General features: G+C 50.6%; 2 protein-coding genes across 2 annotated transcripts; both read right to left on the minus strand.

Moving 5' to 3' along the window:
* Positions 1-7030: 7030 nt before the first annotated feature.
* Positions 7031-8210, minus strand: LOC140221738 (uncharacterized). Its single transcript, XM_072291634.1, has one exon. It carries the CDS (start codon positions 8082-8084, stop codon positions 7284-7286), a length of 801 nt encoding a protein of 266 aa, XP_072147735.1. The 5' UTR covers positions 8085-8210; the 3' UTR covers positions 7031-7283.
* Positions 8211-11512: 3302 nt separating this feature from the next.
* On the minus strand, positions 11513-13373 carry LOC117842688 (F-box only protein 13). The gene has a single exon (XM_034723187.2). It carries the CDS (start codon positions 12963-12965, stop codon positions 11685-11687), a length of 1281 nt encoding a protein of 426 aa, XP_034579078.1. The 5' UTR covers positions 12966-13373; the 3' UTR covers positions 11513-11684.
* Between the last annotated feature and the right edge of the window lie 6614 nt (positions 13374-19987).

Here is a 19987-nt window from a genome sequence, read left to right on the forward strand (position 1 = left end):
TGAACCAATCTATGTTGTATGTTGCCTATACAAAAAGCTTTGAAGTCAAACCCCAATTCAAGTGTCACTTGGACTCCAAATCTTATCGGATCCTTTCTAACATCTATGAATCCTTTCGGGAGATGAGTCAGTTTGTAAGCATCATATGTCAGAAATTGGGCGAAACCTTCTCAATTTTTTACCACAGCCTCCATATATAATATCATGACATCTTGATAAATCTTGTGATTTTCATACTTCGTTTGCTTTTTTTAGAATTTGACAACCATTCAACCACACGTTGGTCGTGTTTTCTAAAAAAAATGTTCAAAATTTCTTTTCATTTCCTGGTTGAGACCTCAATTCAGATTCAATAATATGAATATGATTTTTTCACTGATTTTAATCCATTATTTCAATCACTTGCTGTTAAAATTTGACTTAAATAATCAAATTCCTATTAATGCTATCAATTCATTAAAAATAGCAAACAAACCAAAAAATAGACCAACTTTTAAGATGGATTACCAAATGTCGTATGTGGGGAGTAAAAAAAGTGTGGAGGCTAGAGGTGGAAAAAAAGTTTTACCTTTGCCGAGTGCCTACACAAACACTCGGCAAACTAAGAAGTTAGTTTGCCGAGTGTCTGTGGAAAAACACTCGGTGAACGTCTTAGTTTGCCGAGTGTCTGGACGGAGCACTCGGCAACCTACTTCTTTGCCGAGTGTCCACGTCGGACACTCGGCAAAGTACTAACGGCCGGCACACTCCCCTAACGGACGGCGAATGAGCGAGCCACGTGCTGGAGATTTACCGAGTGTCAAATCGTTGCCGAGTGTCGTGTGGATGTTTGCCGAGTATCTTATTTGCGACACTCGGCAAAGCTGTTGTTTGCCGAGTGTATTATTTATGCCGAGTGTCTACCAGTATACACTCGGCAAACGGTGTGTGAATAACAGAAAGCACTCGGCAAAGATTTTACACTCGGCAACGTTCCTATTTTCGGTAGTGAATACTAGGAATGGACCTTTCATCCACTCACTTAGTATTTTGGACACGATACTAATATTAGCATTAGTACCGGGTTCAAATTTGGGATCTCCCGAAGGCACTTTATTGGAACTCCCACCCGGTATTAAAGGCGCGTTTAAGTACCGGGTGGGTCCCAACCGGTACTAATCTCCCGTCCCCCCCACTCCCTGCGTGCGCTGCCCGTGCCTTATTCGCTACCACTAGCTCCTCTTTGCCTCAGACACTTCTCCCTCAGACACTTCTCCTCTCTGCCTCCCCTCTCCTCCCTCACACTTCCTCTCCTCGATCTGCCTCCCCACCCCTCCCCCCTCCGCTCGCTCCTCACCGGCGGTGAGGAACGGCGGTGGGGTGAGGTGAGGTGGAAGCGAGGCGTGGCGGGGCGGAGGCGAGGTGGAAGCAGGGCGTGACGGGACGGAGCAGTGGCGGGGCGGAGGCGGAGGCGGGGTGGAGGCGGAGCGGCGAGGCGGTGGGCGGAGGCGGATGCGGGAGGCGGATGCGGGGTGGGGTCAAGCGGAGGCGGTGGCGGCGGACGAAGGCAGGGGCGGGGGCAGGGGCGGCGGGGGTGGCAGGCGGAGGCGGATGCGGGGGGTGGCGGGACGGCGGGTGGAAGCGGGGTCCGACGAGCTTAGGCGGGGACGGAGTGGCGGGTGGTGGGGGCGGCGGGGTCCGGTGACAGGGAGTGCGGGGCCGAGGGGTGAGGGGCTGGGATATGATTTTTTTAATTTTTTAATACTCTTTAGTACATGTTATTTCAACCGGTACTACCCCTCTGGTACCGAATTGCCAGTGCCGGTTGCACAACCGGCACTAGACGGGGTTTTGGACCGGTACTAGATGTCCATTCCCATTCCCTAGTAGTGATGCACTTGCCGACTTGGGTCTACTCGTAGCTCACCGTGTCCATCCGGTAGGTGCCGGCGCCCTCCGCGATTATGCAGTTGTGGGAGCCGTCGCCGACCACCGCGTAAGCTGTGATCTCGGTGCATGCGGTTGTTGTCGTCATTGCTGCTGTTTCGACTGCGTGTCTTGCGGACGAATGGCGGCGGTGGGAGGAGGTTGCGGTGCAAAACCTTGTCGTCACTGACAAGGTCGAGAAGGCGGCTGACGAAGTCCTCGAACTTGTCGCCGTGCTCGGGAAACCTCTCCATGACGAAGAGGCTGCTGCGAATCCTGGGGTTGCCATACTCGTCATCATCGACATCGGGACGAGGGATGTAGATGGAGAAGGGCACCCGCTTGGGCCGCTTGGGTAGGGGCATGGTTCCCGTGACGCACGTGTCGGCGTCAACGAAGAAGTAGCAGCCCGACTGGTCCGTGCAGATCACCTTGCGGCCCAAGAGCGGGAAGTAGTGCATCCTCCACTCGTCGTTGGCGCCCGAGTCTCCGGGTCGGAAGGTAAAGCTGGGCCTTGTTGAGTTGTGATCCAAATTCAGGACTTGGGCCGAAGCGAAGCGGCCCATTAACGTTAAGAGGGACTATATCGTTTATTAGTTCCGTATTGCTAATAGATGAAAGTGTGGGGATTTTTTCTCCTTATATATACGGACCACCTCTCTCATGGAAAAGATGCACCATAGAAATTGTAAATCTCTGGCATTTGTAACCTCACCCGATATAGTGAATATTTGCTGGCTGGCGCCCGTGATTTTCCTCTTCCTCCTTGGAAGGGTTTTCCACATTAAAATCTCATGTCCCCTGAGTTTGATCTACTGTTCTTCGTCGGTTATATTGCTTATCATCTTTAAAAAGTGGTATCAAAGCCTGGTTTAAGATTAGGGTTCCACGATGGCATCGATGAAGTTTGATCTACTGCTGCTGGACTATAAGATGAGATTTTCGCTGTGGCAAGTCAAGATGCGGGCGGTTCTGGCGCAATCTTCGGATCTTAATGAGGCACTGGAAGGTTTTGGAAAGAAAAAGAAAGAGTCATGGACCGCTGAGGAGAAGCGGAAGGATCGTAAGGCCCTGTCTATGATTCAACTTCATCTATCTAATGATATTTTGCAAGAAGTGTTGTAGGAGACAACTGCCACAGAACTTTGGCTCAAGCTGGAATCGATCTGCATGTCCAAGGACCTAACCAGTAAGATGCATATGAAGATGAAGTTGTTCTCGCACAAGTTGCAAGAGGGTGGTTTGGTGTTGAACCACATATCAATCTCTAAGGAGATCGTTGCCGACCTAGTGTCGATGGAGATAAAATATGATGAAGAAGATTTAGACCTTCTATTGTTATGTTCACTGCCTAGTTCGTTTACAAATTTCCGAGACACCATACTGTTAAGCCGTGATGAACTAACTCTTGTGGAAGTATATGAGGCCCTCCAGACAAGGGAGAAGATGAAAGGTATTGTTCAGTCTGACGTGTCATCCTCCAAGGGCGAAGCGTTGCAGGTCAAAGGCAGGTCCGAGCAGAAAACCTACAACAACAGCAATAATTGAGATAAGAGCCAGAATGGTAGAGGCTGTTCGAAGTCCAGAGGTAAGTTGTTCTGCAGGTATTGTAAGAAAAAAAACTCATGTCATTGATAATTGTTGGAAGCTGCAGAATAAGGAGAAAAGGAACGGTACGTATCAACCGAGAAATAAATCCAATGGTGATAGTAAAGCCTCTGTTGTCTCCGGTGTTGATAATTCTGATTCAAGAGACTGTCTTGTTGTTTTTGCTGGTTGTGTTGCTGGTCATGATGAATGAATACTTGATTCTACATGCTCGTTTCATATCTGCCCTAACAGAGATTGCTTCAGCTCTTACAAGTCTGTGCAGAGTGGAGATGTCGTGTGTATAGGAGATGAAAACCCACGTGAGATCGTGGTCATTGGCTCCGTTCAGATCAAGATGCATGATGGCATGATACGCACACTGAAAGATGTAAGACACATATCAGGGATGGCCAGAAATCTCATCTCCCTCAGCACACTTGATGACAAGGGATCCAAATACTCCGGTTCAGGTGGAGTGTGTAAGGTATCAAAAGGTTCTCTTATTCATATGATAGGTGATCTGAATTCTACAAAATTATATGTCCTTAGAGGAAGTACTTTACATGGTTTCGTTACCGCTGCTACTGTTTCTAATGATGAACTAAGACTAATATGTGGCATATGCGTCTTGGGCACATGAGTGAACTTGGTATGGCAGAATTGATCAAGAGAGACCTACTAGATGGCTGCACTTTGGGTAAAATGAAGTTCTGTGAGCACTGTGTTTTGTGTAAGCACAAGAGGGTAAAATTCAGTGCCTCCATTCATACCACCAAAGGTACACTTGATTATGTACATGCTGATTTAGGGGGGCCGTCTTGTAAGCCCTCTTATGGTGGTGCTCGTTACATGCTTACCATTATTAATGATTACTCTAGAAAAATGTGGCCTTACTTTCTAAAAAATAAAGATGATACTTTTGCTACTTTTAAAGAGAGGAAAGTTATGATAGAAAGGCAAACCTGAAAAGAAGGTAAAATTGCTTCGTACTGATAATAGTGGTGAATTCTGTTCGGATACTTTTAATGATTACTGCAGGAAGGAAGGTATTGTCAGGCATCACACCATCCCGTACACTCCTCAACAGAATGGTGTGGCTGAGCACATGAATAGAACCATCATCTTGAAGGCTCGTTGCATTCTGTCCAACGCTCATATGAACAAACGTTTTTGGGCAGAGGCTGCTAATACCGCCTGCTACTTGATCAACAGGTCGCCTTCTATCCCACTCAATAAGAAAACTTCCATTAAGGTATGATCTGGTACGCCTGCTGATTATTCATAGTTGAGAGTTTTCGGTTGCACTGCTTATGCTCATGTTGATAATGGAAAGCTAGAACCTAGAGCCATTAAGTGCCTCTTTCTTGGTTATGGTTCTGGAGTAAAAGGATATAAGTTATGGAATCCTGAAACTAAAAAGACTTTCATGAGCAGGAGTGTTGTTTTCAATGAATCTGTTATGTTCAATGACAGCTTGTCCATAGATGTTTCGCCAGTTAGTTCTGATGAGGAGCAACAAGATGTTAGCATGCAAGTGGAGCACGTAGATGATCAAGAAACTAAAATTGTTGATAATGATGTTCATGATACTATTCAGCACTCACCTCCTGTTTTGCAGCCACAAAATCAGTCTATTGCAGATCGCAGAACAAAGAGAAATTGTGGACCTCGTCCACGAAATTGAGGAATGTGATATGGTTCATTATGTTTTTAGTTGTGCTGAACAGGTGGAGAACAATCATGAGCCGTCTACGTACACTGAAGCTGTTGGTTGTGGTGACTGCGAGAAGTGGATTTCCGCTATGCAAGAAGAGATGCAGTCACTCGAGAAAAATAGCATATGGGATGTTGTGCGCTTGCCTAAATAAAAGAAGGTCGTCCGTTGCAAATGGATCTTCAAGAGAAAGGAGGGTTTATCTCCCATTGAGCCTCCGAGGTTTAAGGTAAGATTAGTAGCAAAAGGCTTCAGTCAGATTCCTGGTGTTGATTATAATGATGTGTTCTCTTCAGTTGTAAAGCATAGTTCAATTCGTACATTTTTCGGTATTGTTGCTATACGTGATCTTGAGCTTGAGCAGTTAGATGTAAATACTGCGTTTCTACATGGAGAGCTCGAGGAGGAGATATACATGAACCAGCTAGAAGCGTTCATAGTACCTGGTAAGGAGGATCATGTTTACAAATTAAAGCGGTCCTTATATGGTTTGAAACAGTCTCCTCGTCAATGGTAGTCAATGGTATAAAAGGTTTGATTCTTTTATGTTGTCACATGGCTTTAAGAGGTCTGAATTTGATAGTTGTGTGTACATTAAATTTGTTGATGGATCACCTATATACTTGTTGTTATATGTTGATGATATGCTGATTGCTGCCAAGAGCAAGAAAGAAATCACTACGTTGAAGAAACAGTTGAGTAGTGAGTTTGAGATGAAGGATCTTGGTGCTGCTAAGAAAATTCTAGGTATGGAGATTACGAGAGACAGAAATTATGGTTTGTTATTTCTTAGTTAGCAAAGTTACATTAAGAAAGTTCTTCATCGTTTTAACATGCATGTTGCAAAGCCTGTTAGTACTCCTATTGCACCTCATTTTAAATTATCAGCTTTATAATGTGCTAGTACGGATGAGGATTTTGAGTACATGTCAAGAGTTCCATATTCTAGTGTTGTTGGTTCTTTGATGTATGCCATGGTTTGCTCCTGTCCTGATTTATCCTATGCTATAAGTTTGGTTAGTAGATACATGGCTAATCCTGGTAAAGAACATTGGAAGGTTGTTCGGTGGATTTTCAGGTACCTTCGTGGCACAACAGATGCTTGTTTGAAGTTTGGCAGGACTGATGAGGGACTCACTGGCTACGTGGATTCAAATTTTACTGCCGATTTGGATAAGCGGAGATCCCTCACAGGTTATGTGTTCACTGTTGGTGGTTGTGATGTGAGTTGGAGGGCAACATTACAGCCTGTTGTGGCCCAGTCTACCACTGAAGCAGAATATATGGCTATTGTTGAAGCATGTAAAGAATCAGTTTGGTTGACAGGTTTGTTTGCTAAGCTTTATGGAGATGATTCTTGCATTAATCTATTTTGTGACAGTCAAAATACCATATATCTCACTAAAGATCAGATGTTTCATAAGAGAACAAAGTACATTGATGTCAAATACCTTTATGTTCGCGATGTTGTCGCGCAATGTAAGCTGAAAGTATGACGAAGTTTTTTCTTTTTCATTTTAGCATTTTGTAAAAATATATATCCTAATAAAAAATTGCAAATCTATACTCATGCAGCCGATTGAAACGGAACGGTACCACCAGTTGAACCGGCGGTATTTTCAAGCAGCGCGTCTTTAAAAAAATTATAACTTTTTTCATATGAAGTCGGATAGAGATAAACTGTATATAAAAATTGTAAATCTCGACGAGATCTACAACTTTGTAGTTCATATATTTTTTATTTAAAATCATCTTAGTGCTCAAATAATCGACACAAGTTTCAAATATAAAATTTGAATTGACTTGCTATTTATTGCACGAAACAAATATCACCCCACCTCTCTAAAATGTATCAGAACACAATATCAATTGAAGTGACATCTGGCGTGAGTTTCGACTTGTGCTCGACCATTTGAATTTCGCCAAGGCCGTGCGCTGGCGGCATTACCTCCACGCCGGTGAACACAGCAAAACGCTTGAAAGTCAGTTCATTGCCCAAGCAGGTCCTGATGATCCTCATAGTGTGGAAGGAACTTGCAATGCAGAACCTCCCGGAGCCAAGGTGGACGAGCTGTTACTCCTGCAGTTCCTGCCATTCCTTATTGGGCGTTTCATCAAACTCCAAATCCTTATTGAGCGTGTCATCAAGCTCCAAAATCCAAGCGCGCACTAGCGACGGCTCGGAGTCCATGGTGGAGAGGTCAGCAGCACCCAAATCCTTGTACTTGTCAGGGATGCCAAACCAAAGCTTGAGCTCGGGTACATACTCAACCTTGCCTCGGAACGGTAGCTTCCACTCGCCGACTTCGCTCCATGTGTGCTTCACTGTGTCCAAGCAGTAAGTGACGGCCACGGAGCTGCAAGAGTTATAGTGCTTGTGGGCCTTGTGGCCTTCGGCTGATATGAAGATACGGGAGCCATCGCCAACCACGCCGTAGGAGCTGATCTCGTACTGGAAGCGCCTGTACTTACTGTCATGGTCACGGAGGAACGGTGGCAGCGGGAGGAGTTCGTGGTGCCAGGATTTGGAGGGGGAGGTCTTGCTGCTCCTGCGGTACACAAAAGCCTCGAACTGGTCGCTTTGCCACCCGCTGCTTTTTCCTTCCTGTTTGGGCCTCCTCTCCATGACGAAGAGACTGCCGTCGGGGTCGGGGTCAGCGTCGCCGCCGCCGGCGCTGGGGACGAAGATGGAGATTGGCTTCCACTTGGGCCTGTTGATGGTGGGCATGGTGACCACGTGGCGCGTGCCCGCGTCGAAGATGAAGGCGTCCCCGCATCGGCCCGTGCAGAGCACCTTGCGATCTGAAAGCGGCGAGCTGCTGATGCCGCTGGTTTCGAAGCTCATGGTCGGGCTGGGAAGCCGAATCTGCTCCATCGTTGAGGCCGCCGGTGGCGTGTCCGGTGGCGTGCCGGGCTGGTTTTGCCTGCTTCAACCAGTAAAGCATTCAGCTTCTGTAAATTCATCACGATTATAGCTTCGGTAGAAGTAGAGCACATTGAATTCGTCATCACAATTCACTGTGTTCGTCTTGACAACTTGTTCGATTCCCGTTGCAGTTAAGCACGCGCAGCTCTAGGCTTCCATAGAGATCCAAAAGCGGAGAGCATCGTGGCTTTTGCGTTGCCCGCTGTCCCTGGATCGGTGGCTGCCAGATGCAAGAGCAATGATAGTAAATAATTCCCCTATCACATTGTCAACCATTCCATCATCATTTTCCACCCTTGCATCAATCAGCTCATGATTCCCGGTCCCCTTGCCGTTTCGCCACCAAAGCAAAGGCCTAGCCTTGGCCATGCTCCATCTAGAATAAAGTGAATCTTGGGGCATGGTGAACTGATGAACGGTGACCGATCACGATTCATGGTCACCAATTGAGAGGTCATTCTGAATCGTTTGCAGACCTTGGATTCTGGAATTGGTGTAGCATGAACATGATGCCAGGTTCATGAGTGTGACAGGCATTCCAGCATGGGATTACCGATCGCTGCAGTAAAAACTAATGCTAGGCTAAAGGAAGCCAAACGGGGCAGGAAAAGCCTCTGCGGGAGGCAGTAGTAACTACTAAAGGCGTAAGCACGCTTTGAGCCGGGGCGAGCTTTGTTTGCATTTGCCAAAGCAGCTCATCCCACACTACACACCTCAAAGCAAAGCAGCAGCAACAAAAAAACACCCCAAAAAATAAAGCGACACCACGCACACGCACACTAGGCACACTTGCACGGCTACAGGCAGATCCACAGTGACCCAAAGCAAAACGGCGACGCGATTCGCACGGCGAAAAGAGAGGAGGGGAGGAAGCCGAGCACTCGAGCTGTCGAGCAGTGGCGAGCACGAACGGGCAGATGAGACGACGATATCCCCACAAGAATTGTGCCCCGTGACTGACTTTACCGGCCGTGTCTCTCGGCGAGACGGGGGCCGGACGGACGGCTGGCGTCAGTGGAAGGGCACCAGCACCCTTACAAAGCAAAGCAAAGGCCGGCCGGCCGGCAGGCGCCTCCCGCTTTCGCTGTTGCATGGGCGAGCACCGCATCATGGCCTTGCACTTGCGCGGAAAAGGAAAAGGCACGGGCACCGCCGCTGGTTTGCTTCCGTTCGGTTCAGTGGTGCTCGGCATCTCATCCGTTCTTGTATTTTTCCTCGTGGTTTTCTCACGAAGGACCATGATCTGTTCTGAATCCCCGAGATGATGAGATGAAGGTTGTTTTAGAGCAGGCTTGGTGCATTTGACTCTGCTTCTTCAAATCTCGGCTGCCACCTGTGTCTGTTCTTGCTGCCCTTCTTGCAGTCTGCTTGTTGCTAATCGCACATCGGTGTCGGTTCCGGGCTTCCGGTTGGCAAGATCAAGCCCGGGATGCATATCTTGTTTAATTGCCATTTGCTAATTTAGGAAAGAAAACTGAGCTCTCGGTTGAGATGTGGTAGCGGGTGTAGTTGCAATTGACTGTTGAGAGATCTGCCATTGGCACGAGAATCAAAAAACGATGTGGCAGTGGGTGTTTGAATCCATGGACTAATTTTTAGTTCGGGTCACATCGGATGTGTGGATACCAATTAGAAGGACTAAACATTAAATAATTATAAAACTAATTGCATAAGCCGTGGCTAAGTCGCGAGACGAATCTATTCAGCCTAATTAATCCATGATTAGCACATATTTACTGTTGCATCACATGGTCAAATCATGGACTAATTAGTCTTAATAGATTTGTCTCGTGAATTAGCCTTCATTTATGTAATTGGTTTTGCAATTAACATATATTTAATACTCCTAATTAGTATCTAAACATTCGATATGATAGTATCTAAAACTTTAGTCCTATCTTCCAAACAGATCTAGTCACACGGAATCGGAAGCTAAACATGAGATATTGGGAGGGCGGCGGCCGAACGAGAGCTCCAAGCCTACTACCTGTTTCTCCCTCTCGTTTCTTCTTTGAGGACAGTGATTGAGCAAACCAGAGGATCGGCCACCGGACAGAGCTGCTCCTCCCCATGCAAAGGCCACATCCGCTCTGGAGGGGCTTGCTAGAGGCATGATCTAGTGTTGAAGCACCTGAATCTAGCTGCAACCCGTCGATGCTAAGTTAGATGTGCAGATCCAGCGCGGGCACTGCTTGCTCATATAGCCTGCAGATCCAACGCGGGCACCACTTGCTCGTCCAGAGCGGGCACGCGGTGACCGGGCACCGTAGGCTGAGGTTGGTGCACAACTCAGGTGGGTAACACCCCCGAGCAGCAAGGGGTAAGCCGACCGCGGCCTTTGGAGAACTAGTCCGCCCCTGATCTGGAAAATCCCGGTGGGAAGCTTGGGGCTCTCTAGGCGTTCCTCTCTTGGAGTTTGCGAACTAGGCTGACGCCAATCGGCACCGTATTATGGCTTCCGTTGTGCTCGATCCAGGCGGATCCACCGCTGCTCTTTACCGTGCATTGCCTGGGCCTGGATCTGGGCTAGGGTGGCGCGTGGTGGCGGCGGCTGATGAGGCTGCCGTCTATATATGTGCGCTAGTGGTGTGAGTCACCGGCATAAGCCTGGTTTCCTACCTGCGACAACAACGACCCCTGCGGGCGACGTTCTCCTCCATGGAGGTGTTGTCTTGCGACTCATATACCATCTCCACCGCTGGTGCCGTTCATAAATGTGGCGGAGGCTGTTGTGCAGCGAAAGCTTCGCGCCCGGAACGCGAGGGTGTCTCACCTTTGCACAATCAGTTTGTGATCCTTGGCTGCTCAGTACCTCCTATCTTCTTCATCTCTTCATTGTTGGTATACTTCTTGCACTTGTTGATATTGGTTGTTAGCTATCGTCGTGGTTCGGTGAGTGTCTCCATTTGGCGCCTCTACTCCGTCGGCGCTCTTATTGTTGATGGTGCCATCAAATTTTATGCCGAGTGGTGTTTCCACCTCTTCCACCATTCCCCTTCAAGACTTCATCCCCTCGAATGGCGTTGGATGATGATATGTGGAGCTTGGATGTCATGTGTTACCATTAGCTTTAAAGAAGATCATCGTGTCGGTAGGCTTTTGGTTTACACACCTCTAGCCACCTTTAGCCCCCCCTTTCCCTCGGATGGAGAGGGTATGTTGTTCAATGGTGAGAGTATGTTGTTTAATGATAACCTGACTTGTGTCTGAATTGTGTACGTGTTGAATTTCTTTTTTTAGTGTCTGACTGAATATCTTGTACTGTTTTGGCTTTAAATGAAATTCAGTGGGCATCCCCCGGTAACCGTAAAAAAAAAAGTAGAATCGGAAGCTAGCGTGGCAGACACACACGCACACTGAAGCCGTGAAGCGACCACTAAGGAAAGGAAATCGCGAGCACGATTCACATGAGCAATCATGGATCACTACGTACACTCGGCATGAGGGATGCCAGATTAGCAAATCTAACGAATCAGACGGAGGATTCGTTTCAAAAAAATAATAATAACACGGAGGGAACCAGCAAACTCCGATGAGGCTCCTATTGAATCAGACGGCGGCCTCCATTCTTGGCTCGAACGAGAGCGCGGCCACGAAGCCCGTGGAGGCCTCCTCGCCCCCGCCGGCGCGCGGGGGGAGCTCCTCCCACCGGTTGGACCTGACGTCGCACATGAAGCAGCCGCTGGCACCGGCGTCGCCGGAGCTGACGCAGACTATGACGCGGTCGCCGTGGCCGACGCAGTTGATGTCGGCCTTGGTGCCGCGGAAGGCGTGCGACATGGCGGGCGGCATCGCGGCCACCTGCCGCCACGCGCCGCCCGCGTGCTCCCACACGCGCAAGCTCGCCGTGTCGAGGAACTCCGAGAGGACGACCGCGTACGCGGCGCCGCCGCACGCCACCACGTCGATGGAGTACTCGTGGTACACGGGGAGGATCCGGGGCAGCTCCGCGAACGCGCGGCGCGCCAGATCGCACGCCACGACCGAGCCCGAGCGGCTCAGGAAGTAGGCCACGACGTCCTCGCCGCCGCCGCCGCCGCCGCCGCGGCACGCCACGGCGGACGAGTACTGCCGCGACGCGCTCCGCTGCATGGTGGTGGCGACGACGTCACCGGACTTGCTCAGGAAGTAGACCGTGTCGTCGCCGCCGCCCTCGCCTTCTTCCGCGACGCGTTCCCGCGACGAGGCCTCGTCGTCGCCCTCCGCCTTCCGGGTCAGCGCCACGGCGCCCTCCCACGCGTTCTTGGTCGAGTCGTACAACGCCATGGACAGGTCCGGGAGCTCGCCCAGGATGAGGACCACGCGGTACGGTGATCCGTACATGGCGACAGCCTGCAACGCACCAGCCGCGCTCGCCGCCGGCGGCGGCTGCGGGAGCGCGCGCGACGCGCCCGTGAGCGGGTTGACGACGGTGAGCTCCGCCGTGGCCGCGTCGCGGTAGAGCACGAGCCCTCCCGCGGCGGCCACCGGCACGGCGGGCCCCGGCGCACCGGGCCACCGCGCCCAGGCCCGCTCGGCTGAGTCGAACACGACGGCGGGGCGCGGCGGCAGCTGCTGCTGGTGCTCCTCCTGGCCCTGGTGGCCGGAGTCCTCGAGCATGAGGAACCACGGGTCCCGCGGCGGGACGCGCGCGCAGGCGGCGCGGAACGTGGTGGACTCCGCGGCCGCGCGCCACCGGCGCGAGACGCCACGGAGGCGGAAGTAGCTGGCCGGCGGGAGGCGCGCGAGGACGCGCTCGAGCATGTCGTCGTGGAGGTCGGCGAGACCAGACGCCGCGCGCTTGCGCTTCCTCCCGCAGCCGCCGCCACTTGTTTCCACCGCGGCCGCCATGCCCGACGACGCAGGGGATGCCTTAGCAGAGAGGAGGTCAAGAAGAGGCGAGGCGCCGCAGAGGTGAAGCGGAGGGAATCGAAGTGCGACTAGTGGGGGAGTGGTGCGAGGGCGCTGGCTTTATACGGGTTGAAGCGCTCCGGGCCGGTGAGGAGCGATGGTGGTGGTGTTGGGAGCGAAAGCGAAGCTTCGTTGCGTGGCAGCGGTGGTGGTGGAGGAGGGGGCTCTTTTTGTTCGCGTTGACATGCGAAGCACGCGAGGGGAGGGAAAGCGAAACAGCACGGGAGGGGAGGGCACTTTGGGAGGGTGAGGCGAGGTGGCCGTGGACTCGTCGCGTGGCGTGGGAGCAACGGCGCGTGCGCTTCGCCGGTTGCTCTTGCTCCCCGCTTGGCTGCGAGGTGATCCCGTGTGGTTTTATAGCATCTGAGTGACACGGAGAAGCGTGGGTGCAAGAAATGATCATGCAAAACGTATGCGTGCGAACTACTAGTGTGAAGCCTGAGGGTGGCGCACGAATTGGCGAATTGGGCGTGAGCTTGGCCGAACCGAACCCCGTACGGCACGACATCTTTGACGATGGATGCGGGAGAGGCTGTGATGCCAGTTTTGACCCCGTGACAACGCACGAACTGCTCCTGGTCGAGATGCGCGAATTGAGAATTTTTTTAATTATAACTTTTTTAAATAATATTTTAAAAATAACCCTCCGGATCTCATGACCCTTTTGACCGCGTTGGCTCGCGTGACACGATAAAATAATGTTGTCCCACCCATGCACTGTGCATAGAGAGATGACATGGACTCCTTTTGTCACGCCACTACATGTGACGCAACAACGTGGTTCTGTCGCGCCACTTTGCACGGTGTGATGAGAGCTCACTCTAGTTTAATTTACTCACTTTGGATCATCTAAATAAATCAGGTTTTGTAACATTTAAAGTTCAAATACTATTTTATTTAAAGTTCAAATACTATTTTATTTAGATGATCTAAAGTGAGTAAATTAAATTAGAGTGAGCTCTCGTCACGCCATGCAAAGTGGCGCGACAGAACCACGTTGAGTCCATGTCATCTCACCGCACCAGCATGGTAGGCTTACCACGCCAGTGCATGTGGCATGATAACGTTATTTTGTCGCGTCATGCGGGTCAGCGTGATCAAAAGGGTCACGAGATGGAAATATTTATCCGGAGGGTTTTTTGAAATATTATTTAAAAAAAGGTTAAAATTTAAAAAATTCACGAAGTGGCTGCTCCCCGTCCCGTAGTACGCGCGTTCACGGTTCATAGACGAGTCCTTGGCAGATGGAAAGATACGACGAGAGAGAAAAGCATAGAGGAAACATGCGGTACGTGCTAGTAGTATTACCGTAGATGACGGGGTAGGAGCAGAACTGTACCTGTCATCGCGATCCGCGAGGCCGACGGGCGACGGCTGCTCGGCCCCGTCGGTGCCGAATCTGAATCAAACGTACGCGCCTCGCGTAGTCCATGCTACTCCAGCGCGGCGGTGTACGTACACACACGCGCACGGCAGCTAGCAGGCTGGTACATACGGCGACTCCAGGGCGCCTTTGGCGGCGTGTATAGGCTCAGCCGGACCGTGAGCCAGCTCCAACGGATGGGCTAAATTTATGGGACGCAGAGACGTTGATCGACAAATCTGTACCTTATCATGCTAGTTGGATAGGATGATTTTTGTTAAAGTGGACAGCAAAGCATGTACACCTTGCATTGAGAATGTGGTAGCTTTACCACCGATCCCTGTCTTCTTCCTTGGCTCCTTGCTGCCTCTCTTGCTTCGTTCAATCGATCCAAATTCAAAAACCTGCTCATTTAAGTCACTACTAATCGATCCCAAACAAGAGTTCTTTCGTGTTCCCTAGGCCAAGCCAGGCAGCAGCCAGGCAGCCCCGGTTTCTCCACCTCCTCCACTCTACGCGCGGTGAGGATGGTGATCGGAAGTGCAAAACCGCGGTGGATGCAAGCCCTCGCTTGGAGATAGGACCTCAGGGGTGGAGACATACCACGGGCACCGACGGCGGAGACGGGAGGCGTCGAGCTAGTAGCGGAGAGTCGGAGACGGGGCCTTGGGCGTGGCGGCACCGACGGGCCCCTAGCGCGTAGCGGAGGCGGGGCATCCGCGGCACCCATGCGCTGTCGCAGCGCCCTTTGCAATCGGCCCGAGGAGTAGGCAGGGCCGTCCTCGTTGCGCCTATGTGCAGGATCTCCGCCCGGATCTGCTGCTGCACGCCATCGACAGCAGCAGCACAACTGAATAGATCACGATAAAAAAATAGAGAAGCTAAGGTTAGTAATAGCGTGCGATTGAGCCTCAGCTGTACGAATAGATCACGAAGAAGCCAATGGTGGTAGGGGAGTTGGTGTGGACGGGGCCGTCGCTGGACGCCCTACTGCTGCACCTCCGCGGCCTTCGTGCGCCGCTGCACCTCCGGCCGCCGCAGGCCCCGCCGCGCCTCCAGCCACCGCAGGCCCCGCCGCGCCTCCAGCCACCGCACGCCCTACCTCCGCGTGCCGTCGCGTCTCCGGTCAACGGCCTCCGAGTTCCATAACGTTGCGTGAGCTCTCCGAGTTCCATAACGTTGCATGAGCAAAAGCAAACCGAGGGTCACGGCAACCACCTGCATCGCGTGGAACAGCGAGCTTTTGCGTTCCACGCGGTGCAAACTGTCGGGTTATTTTTGCACCGTGCGAGCCTAGCTCGGAAGACCGATTAGGGTAGCAAACACAGCTTGTTGCGCTAGCTGGGCCTGATCCAACCTGCGTGCGGACTACCAAACGGACCCGACCCACACCACGCGAACGGAGGCTTGGAGAGACCAGGAGAAGAGAAGAAAAGGTAAAGGCGTTCGGAACCGTGATCCCGTCCCGTGGTGGAATACGGGGCCCGGCGCACACGCGCACACGCGCCGCGCCCCGCCATGTCAAAGGCCACACTCCCAAGGCCAACGCGGCCGCCGGCGCGGTGCGGCTGCGGCGGGGGCTCGGCCTGGCCTGGGGAACCCACCCATCCGCGCGGGGCGCGGCTGACCTTGGGCAAAGCAGCCGCCCGCGCGCCCGGGCCACCACCGGGCCCCGCCGTAAAGCAGCAGCAAGCGACAAGCGGGCACAGGAAGCAGCTAGGCTCCGGTGCGCGCGACACGCCGCGCTGCTGCGCGTCCCGTCCTGCCCTCTCCGCTGCGTCGTGCGCGCCTCCGTCTTCCGCTGCTCCCCTCCCCTCCTCGTAGGGGGAATCTCGTGTGGGCCGGCCGGGCGGTCATGTGATGGTGCGCTTTTGCTTTTGCGCAAGTCAAATGGATGGGCATGGCCCTCTCCCCTGTGGCCTGTGGGCGAGAGAACACGAGGTGGGTCTCTTCGGTCCAGGGTTGTAGGTTGCTGATGAATGATGCAAGAGTTGCTTGCTCCTCGTCTTCTCTCCCTCCGGGTACCGTATACTGTACTCGTATTTTCCCTGAAACATACGTAGAGGGCAGTAAACAACAAGCACTACAGTGTTGAGCTCATCACTCAGCAGCGAAGCGAGAGACACTGGCCAGTCAGTGGCCATTCGCTCATCAGTCACTCGTCGCTCGGGGGTCGCGTTGAGCTCGAGCCCACCCCACTGCGGTGCGAGCCGGTCAAGCTGCAGGGCCTGCCTGAGACTGGTAGGCTTCGGGTGGGCCCGCGGCATCCGATACGCTCGTATGGTCCGGATTCAGAGGCATCCTGCGCGCGTGTAACGGAGTGTTTGAGCTAAATCCACGTCGCATCAAATTTTCGGATTGGTAATTTGATTGGCTCCTTCGCGACGCAATTTATTAAATCTAATTAATTCATGATTAGCACAGGATTACGGTAGCATCACATTGTCAAATCATGAACTAATTAGACTTAACAGATTTGTCTCCTAAATTAATCTCCATCTATGCAATTAATTTTGTAATTAGTTTATATTTCATACTCATAATTAGTATCTAATCATTTAATGTGTCACGGAAAAAAAAACTTTAGTCGGAATCAAACGGAGCCTAAGACGTTGGCGTCTCAAACCTCCTCCAAACCTAACGTAACCAGTTCTAAGCACTTTAGGAGACAAACTTTTAATGATTTAGCTCTTAGGTATTTGGACACGAGGTACTAAATTTTAGCAGGGTCACATCGGATGTTCGGATGCTAATTAAAAGGATTAAATATAAGCTAATTACAAAACTAATTGCACAGATGGAGTCTAATTCGCGAGACAAATCTATTAAGGCTAATTAATCCATCATTAGCAAATGGTTACTGTAGCACCACATTATCAAATCATGGGCTAATTAGTCTTAATAGATTCGTCTTTCGAATTAGACTCTATGTGTGCAATTAATTTTATAATTAGACTATATTTAATATTTCTAATTAATATCAAACATCCAAACACCCCTACATAGATCATAATATAATCCACAGCATCATCCTCATGTGATCTCGAAGTACGTGGAGGAGACTCAGCGAGTCAGTCAGGCTCAGGCAGCGGCAGCGGCAGGGCACGTCTCAGATTCTGATGCCATGGCCGGCTGGCTAAAGTTTTCAACGCCCGAATCATGGCACGCTTGGACGGACCTGCCGCCACTGCAGGAGGGCGCAGTAGTAGCAGTACCATTCACTGTTTAGGTTTTGTTTAATCAGACAACCTCTCATCGTTAGTAGTAAAACCATTTCTCTTCTCCGTAGCGTACTGAAAATGCAAGTTTCACTTTATCCTGGATGTCTCGAGATATAATGTCGGGCACATAAGGATTTTCCACAATTAAAGTTAGGCGGAGCTAGGCCCATTCATCGGGGTCGGTCAAGTTACCAATTTTTGCATTTTTTCTGATAAAGTAGTAGCCCTGTGTTCATCTTGGAGCTTGACCTATCCTTAGTGGAGCTGACCCCAACGTCATTTCACCGCTGGCTTCGATCAAGATGGATGTGCTCTCTTCATGAATCTAGCTGTGCACATCGACACTTGTAGCACAAACTCTGTGATCAAGCCGATTGCTTCATCTCGAGGGCTTTGGTCAGCTAGCTTCTCCTTCAGTTTTGCTTAGGAACTCGTGCAAATCATAATCAGGTGTGGTCAGCAGAGAGCCAGAGACGGCAGCAGGATCCATCCAAAACCCGGCGGAACCCAAGAAAGATGCTGCTCCCCCGTACGCACCAACGTTGGAGACTTGGAGCACGTACACATCAACTCGGACCAAAGATAAAGAGCCAAAGAGGTTAGAGGTGACCCGACCCATGCGCGTTCAGCTCCCTCTGACTGTCTGGGCTCTGGCTGCGCCAAACATGCACCGTCGTCACAGACACAGTCACACAGACACAGGTCACTGACAAAAGCAAGCAATGCCGCAGCACGCAGGCAGGCTCTGCCGCCACACAAGCGCTTGACGATGACGGACACGGACGCGTAGATTTGCTACGCGCCCAGAGAGCGCAGAGCAGAGAGAGCACCGCTGCGTCGGCCGTGCAGCTCTGCGGCGGCGTCGGCGCGTCGCCGTGGGCGCAGAGAGCTAAAGCGATGGCTAAAGACACGCGGCGACGTGACTGGACCTGGGCGAAACGAGGCGACGACGACGACGTCCTCCCATCATTCGTGACCTGTCGTTATTGTGCATGCATGGGCCGGCCTGGCATGGTCTCTCTTTAATCTGGTTGACCCTGTGCGTCTATCGGTGGCTGTGGCTGCTGGCTGCCATCGTTCGGCGCTTGGACCATCCGGCTGGCTATGGTACGGCTAAACACGACCACACGTCCACACCTCACTTGATCTCTCGTCCCATTAACAGCGTCTACTCGTCGTTTTCCTTCAAGAAGAACGATTCCTGCATTAACATTTCTTCATTCGTAAAACCTTCTGCTTAGGGATTGTTGTACCCAAAAAATAAGTTGGTACATGCAGTGCATTACCCTTTCTTAGTTTCTTGAAATAAAGAAGTTAACTAAAATTCAAAATCTGAGCGGAGACATGTGCCCCCTCTCCAAGTTCTAATTTCTGGATACACCCCTATCATGTGCTATTACCAAACTGTTAGTTTTGGGTTGTTCGATATTTCCTTCTTTTGTTTTACCTTCCCCCTTTTGTTCTCCAAACGTTTCTTCCTTAAACCACGTCATGCCGGGAGTTCCTCGAAAAGGACTGCGGTCCCTCCTCCTACTCGTCTGCTGGCAGTTGTGGCTCGAAAGAAACGCTAGAACGTTCCAAAGAACCGAGCGTCCTGCCCATGCTCTGCTATCGCAGATTAGGGACGAAGCTCGTACCTGGAAGAGTGCTGACGTGAAACACCTGGCAGCCTTACTTGAGGGGGTATAGCCTTATACGGTAAGCGGGCGCTTTGCTGGCACCGAGTTTTCCTTTACCCTTGTTTTTTAAATAAACCTGTAAATCTCTTCTATATTAATAGAAATGGCACAATCCGTGCCGTTCGTTCAAAAAAAAAAAAGGCGTTAAGAACCTCGATGTGTCGGCCACAACAAACCCTTTGGAGTGAGTTAATTTCATCCTATGATCCTACTCCACCACGCAAGCTATCCTCAAGGGGACCCTGGCTCTGTCACCCTATTCGGCCATCACTATCGGGCAACCTTACTTTCCTAATTTTTCTGCTAAAGCGCTACATGCTTTATATTCTCAACTCTATCTCTGGAATCACCAGAATCTTAACACATGGTCTCATCAAAGAAGCTCCATCACGTTTAAAATAGGGAAAAGGAAGACAAATCTCATTGAGAGAGATTGAGGGCAAAAAATTTGAGTGTGAATCGATTTTGTTAAAATAATATGTACAAGCACTGAGACTATTAATTTTTCCTGATAGTAACTTTGCATATGGCAAACAATTTCTAATATATTTAGACTACTATATACTATAACCACGGGCAATGAGTTTGTTAAAAACTATCATGTTAGTGATTTGATAAAACGAACTATAGTAGAAAATTGTCAGCCAGTGGAGAGAAAAATAATAAGAAAACACTAAAACAATTCTATTCTTTTTGGAA

This window comes from Setaria viridis, chromosome 2 (assembly GCF_005286985.2).
Source record: "Setaria viridis chromosome 2, Setaria_viridis_v4.0, whole genome shotgun sequence".
NCBI lineage: Eukaryota > Viridiplantae > Streptophyta > Magnoliopsida > Poales > Poaceae > Setaria > Setaria viridis.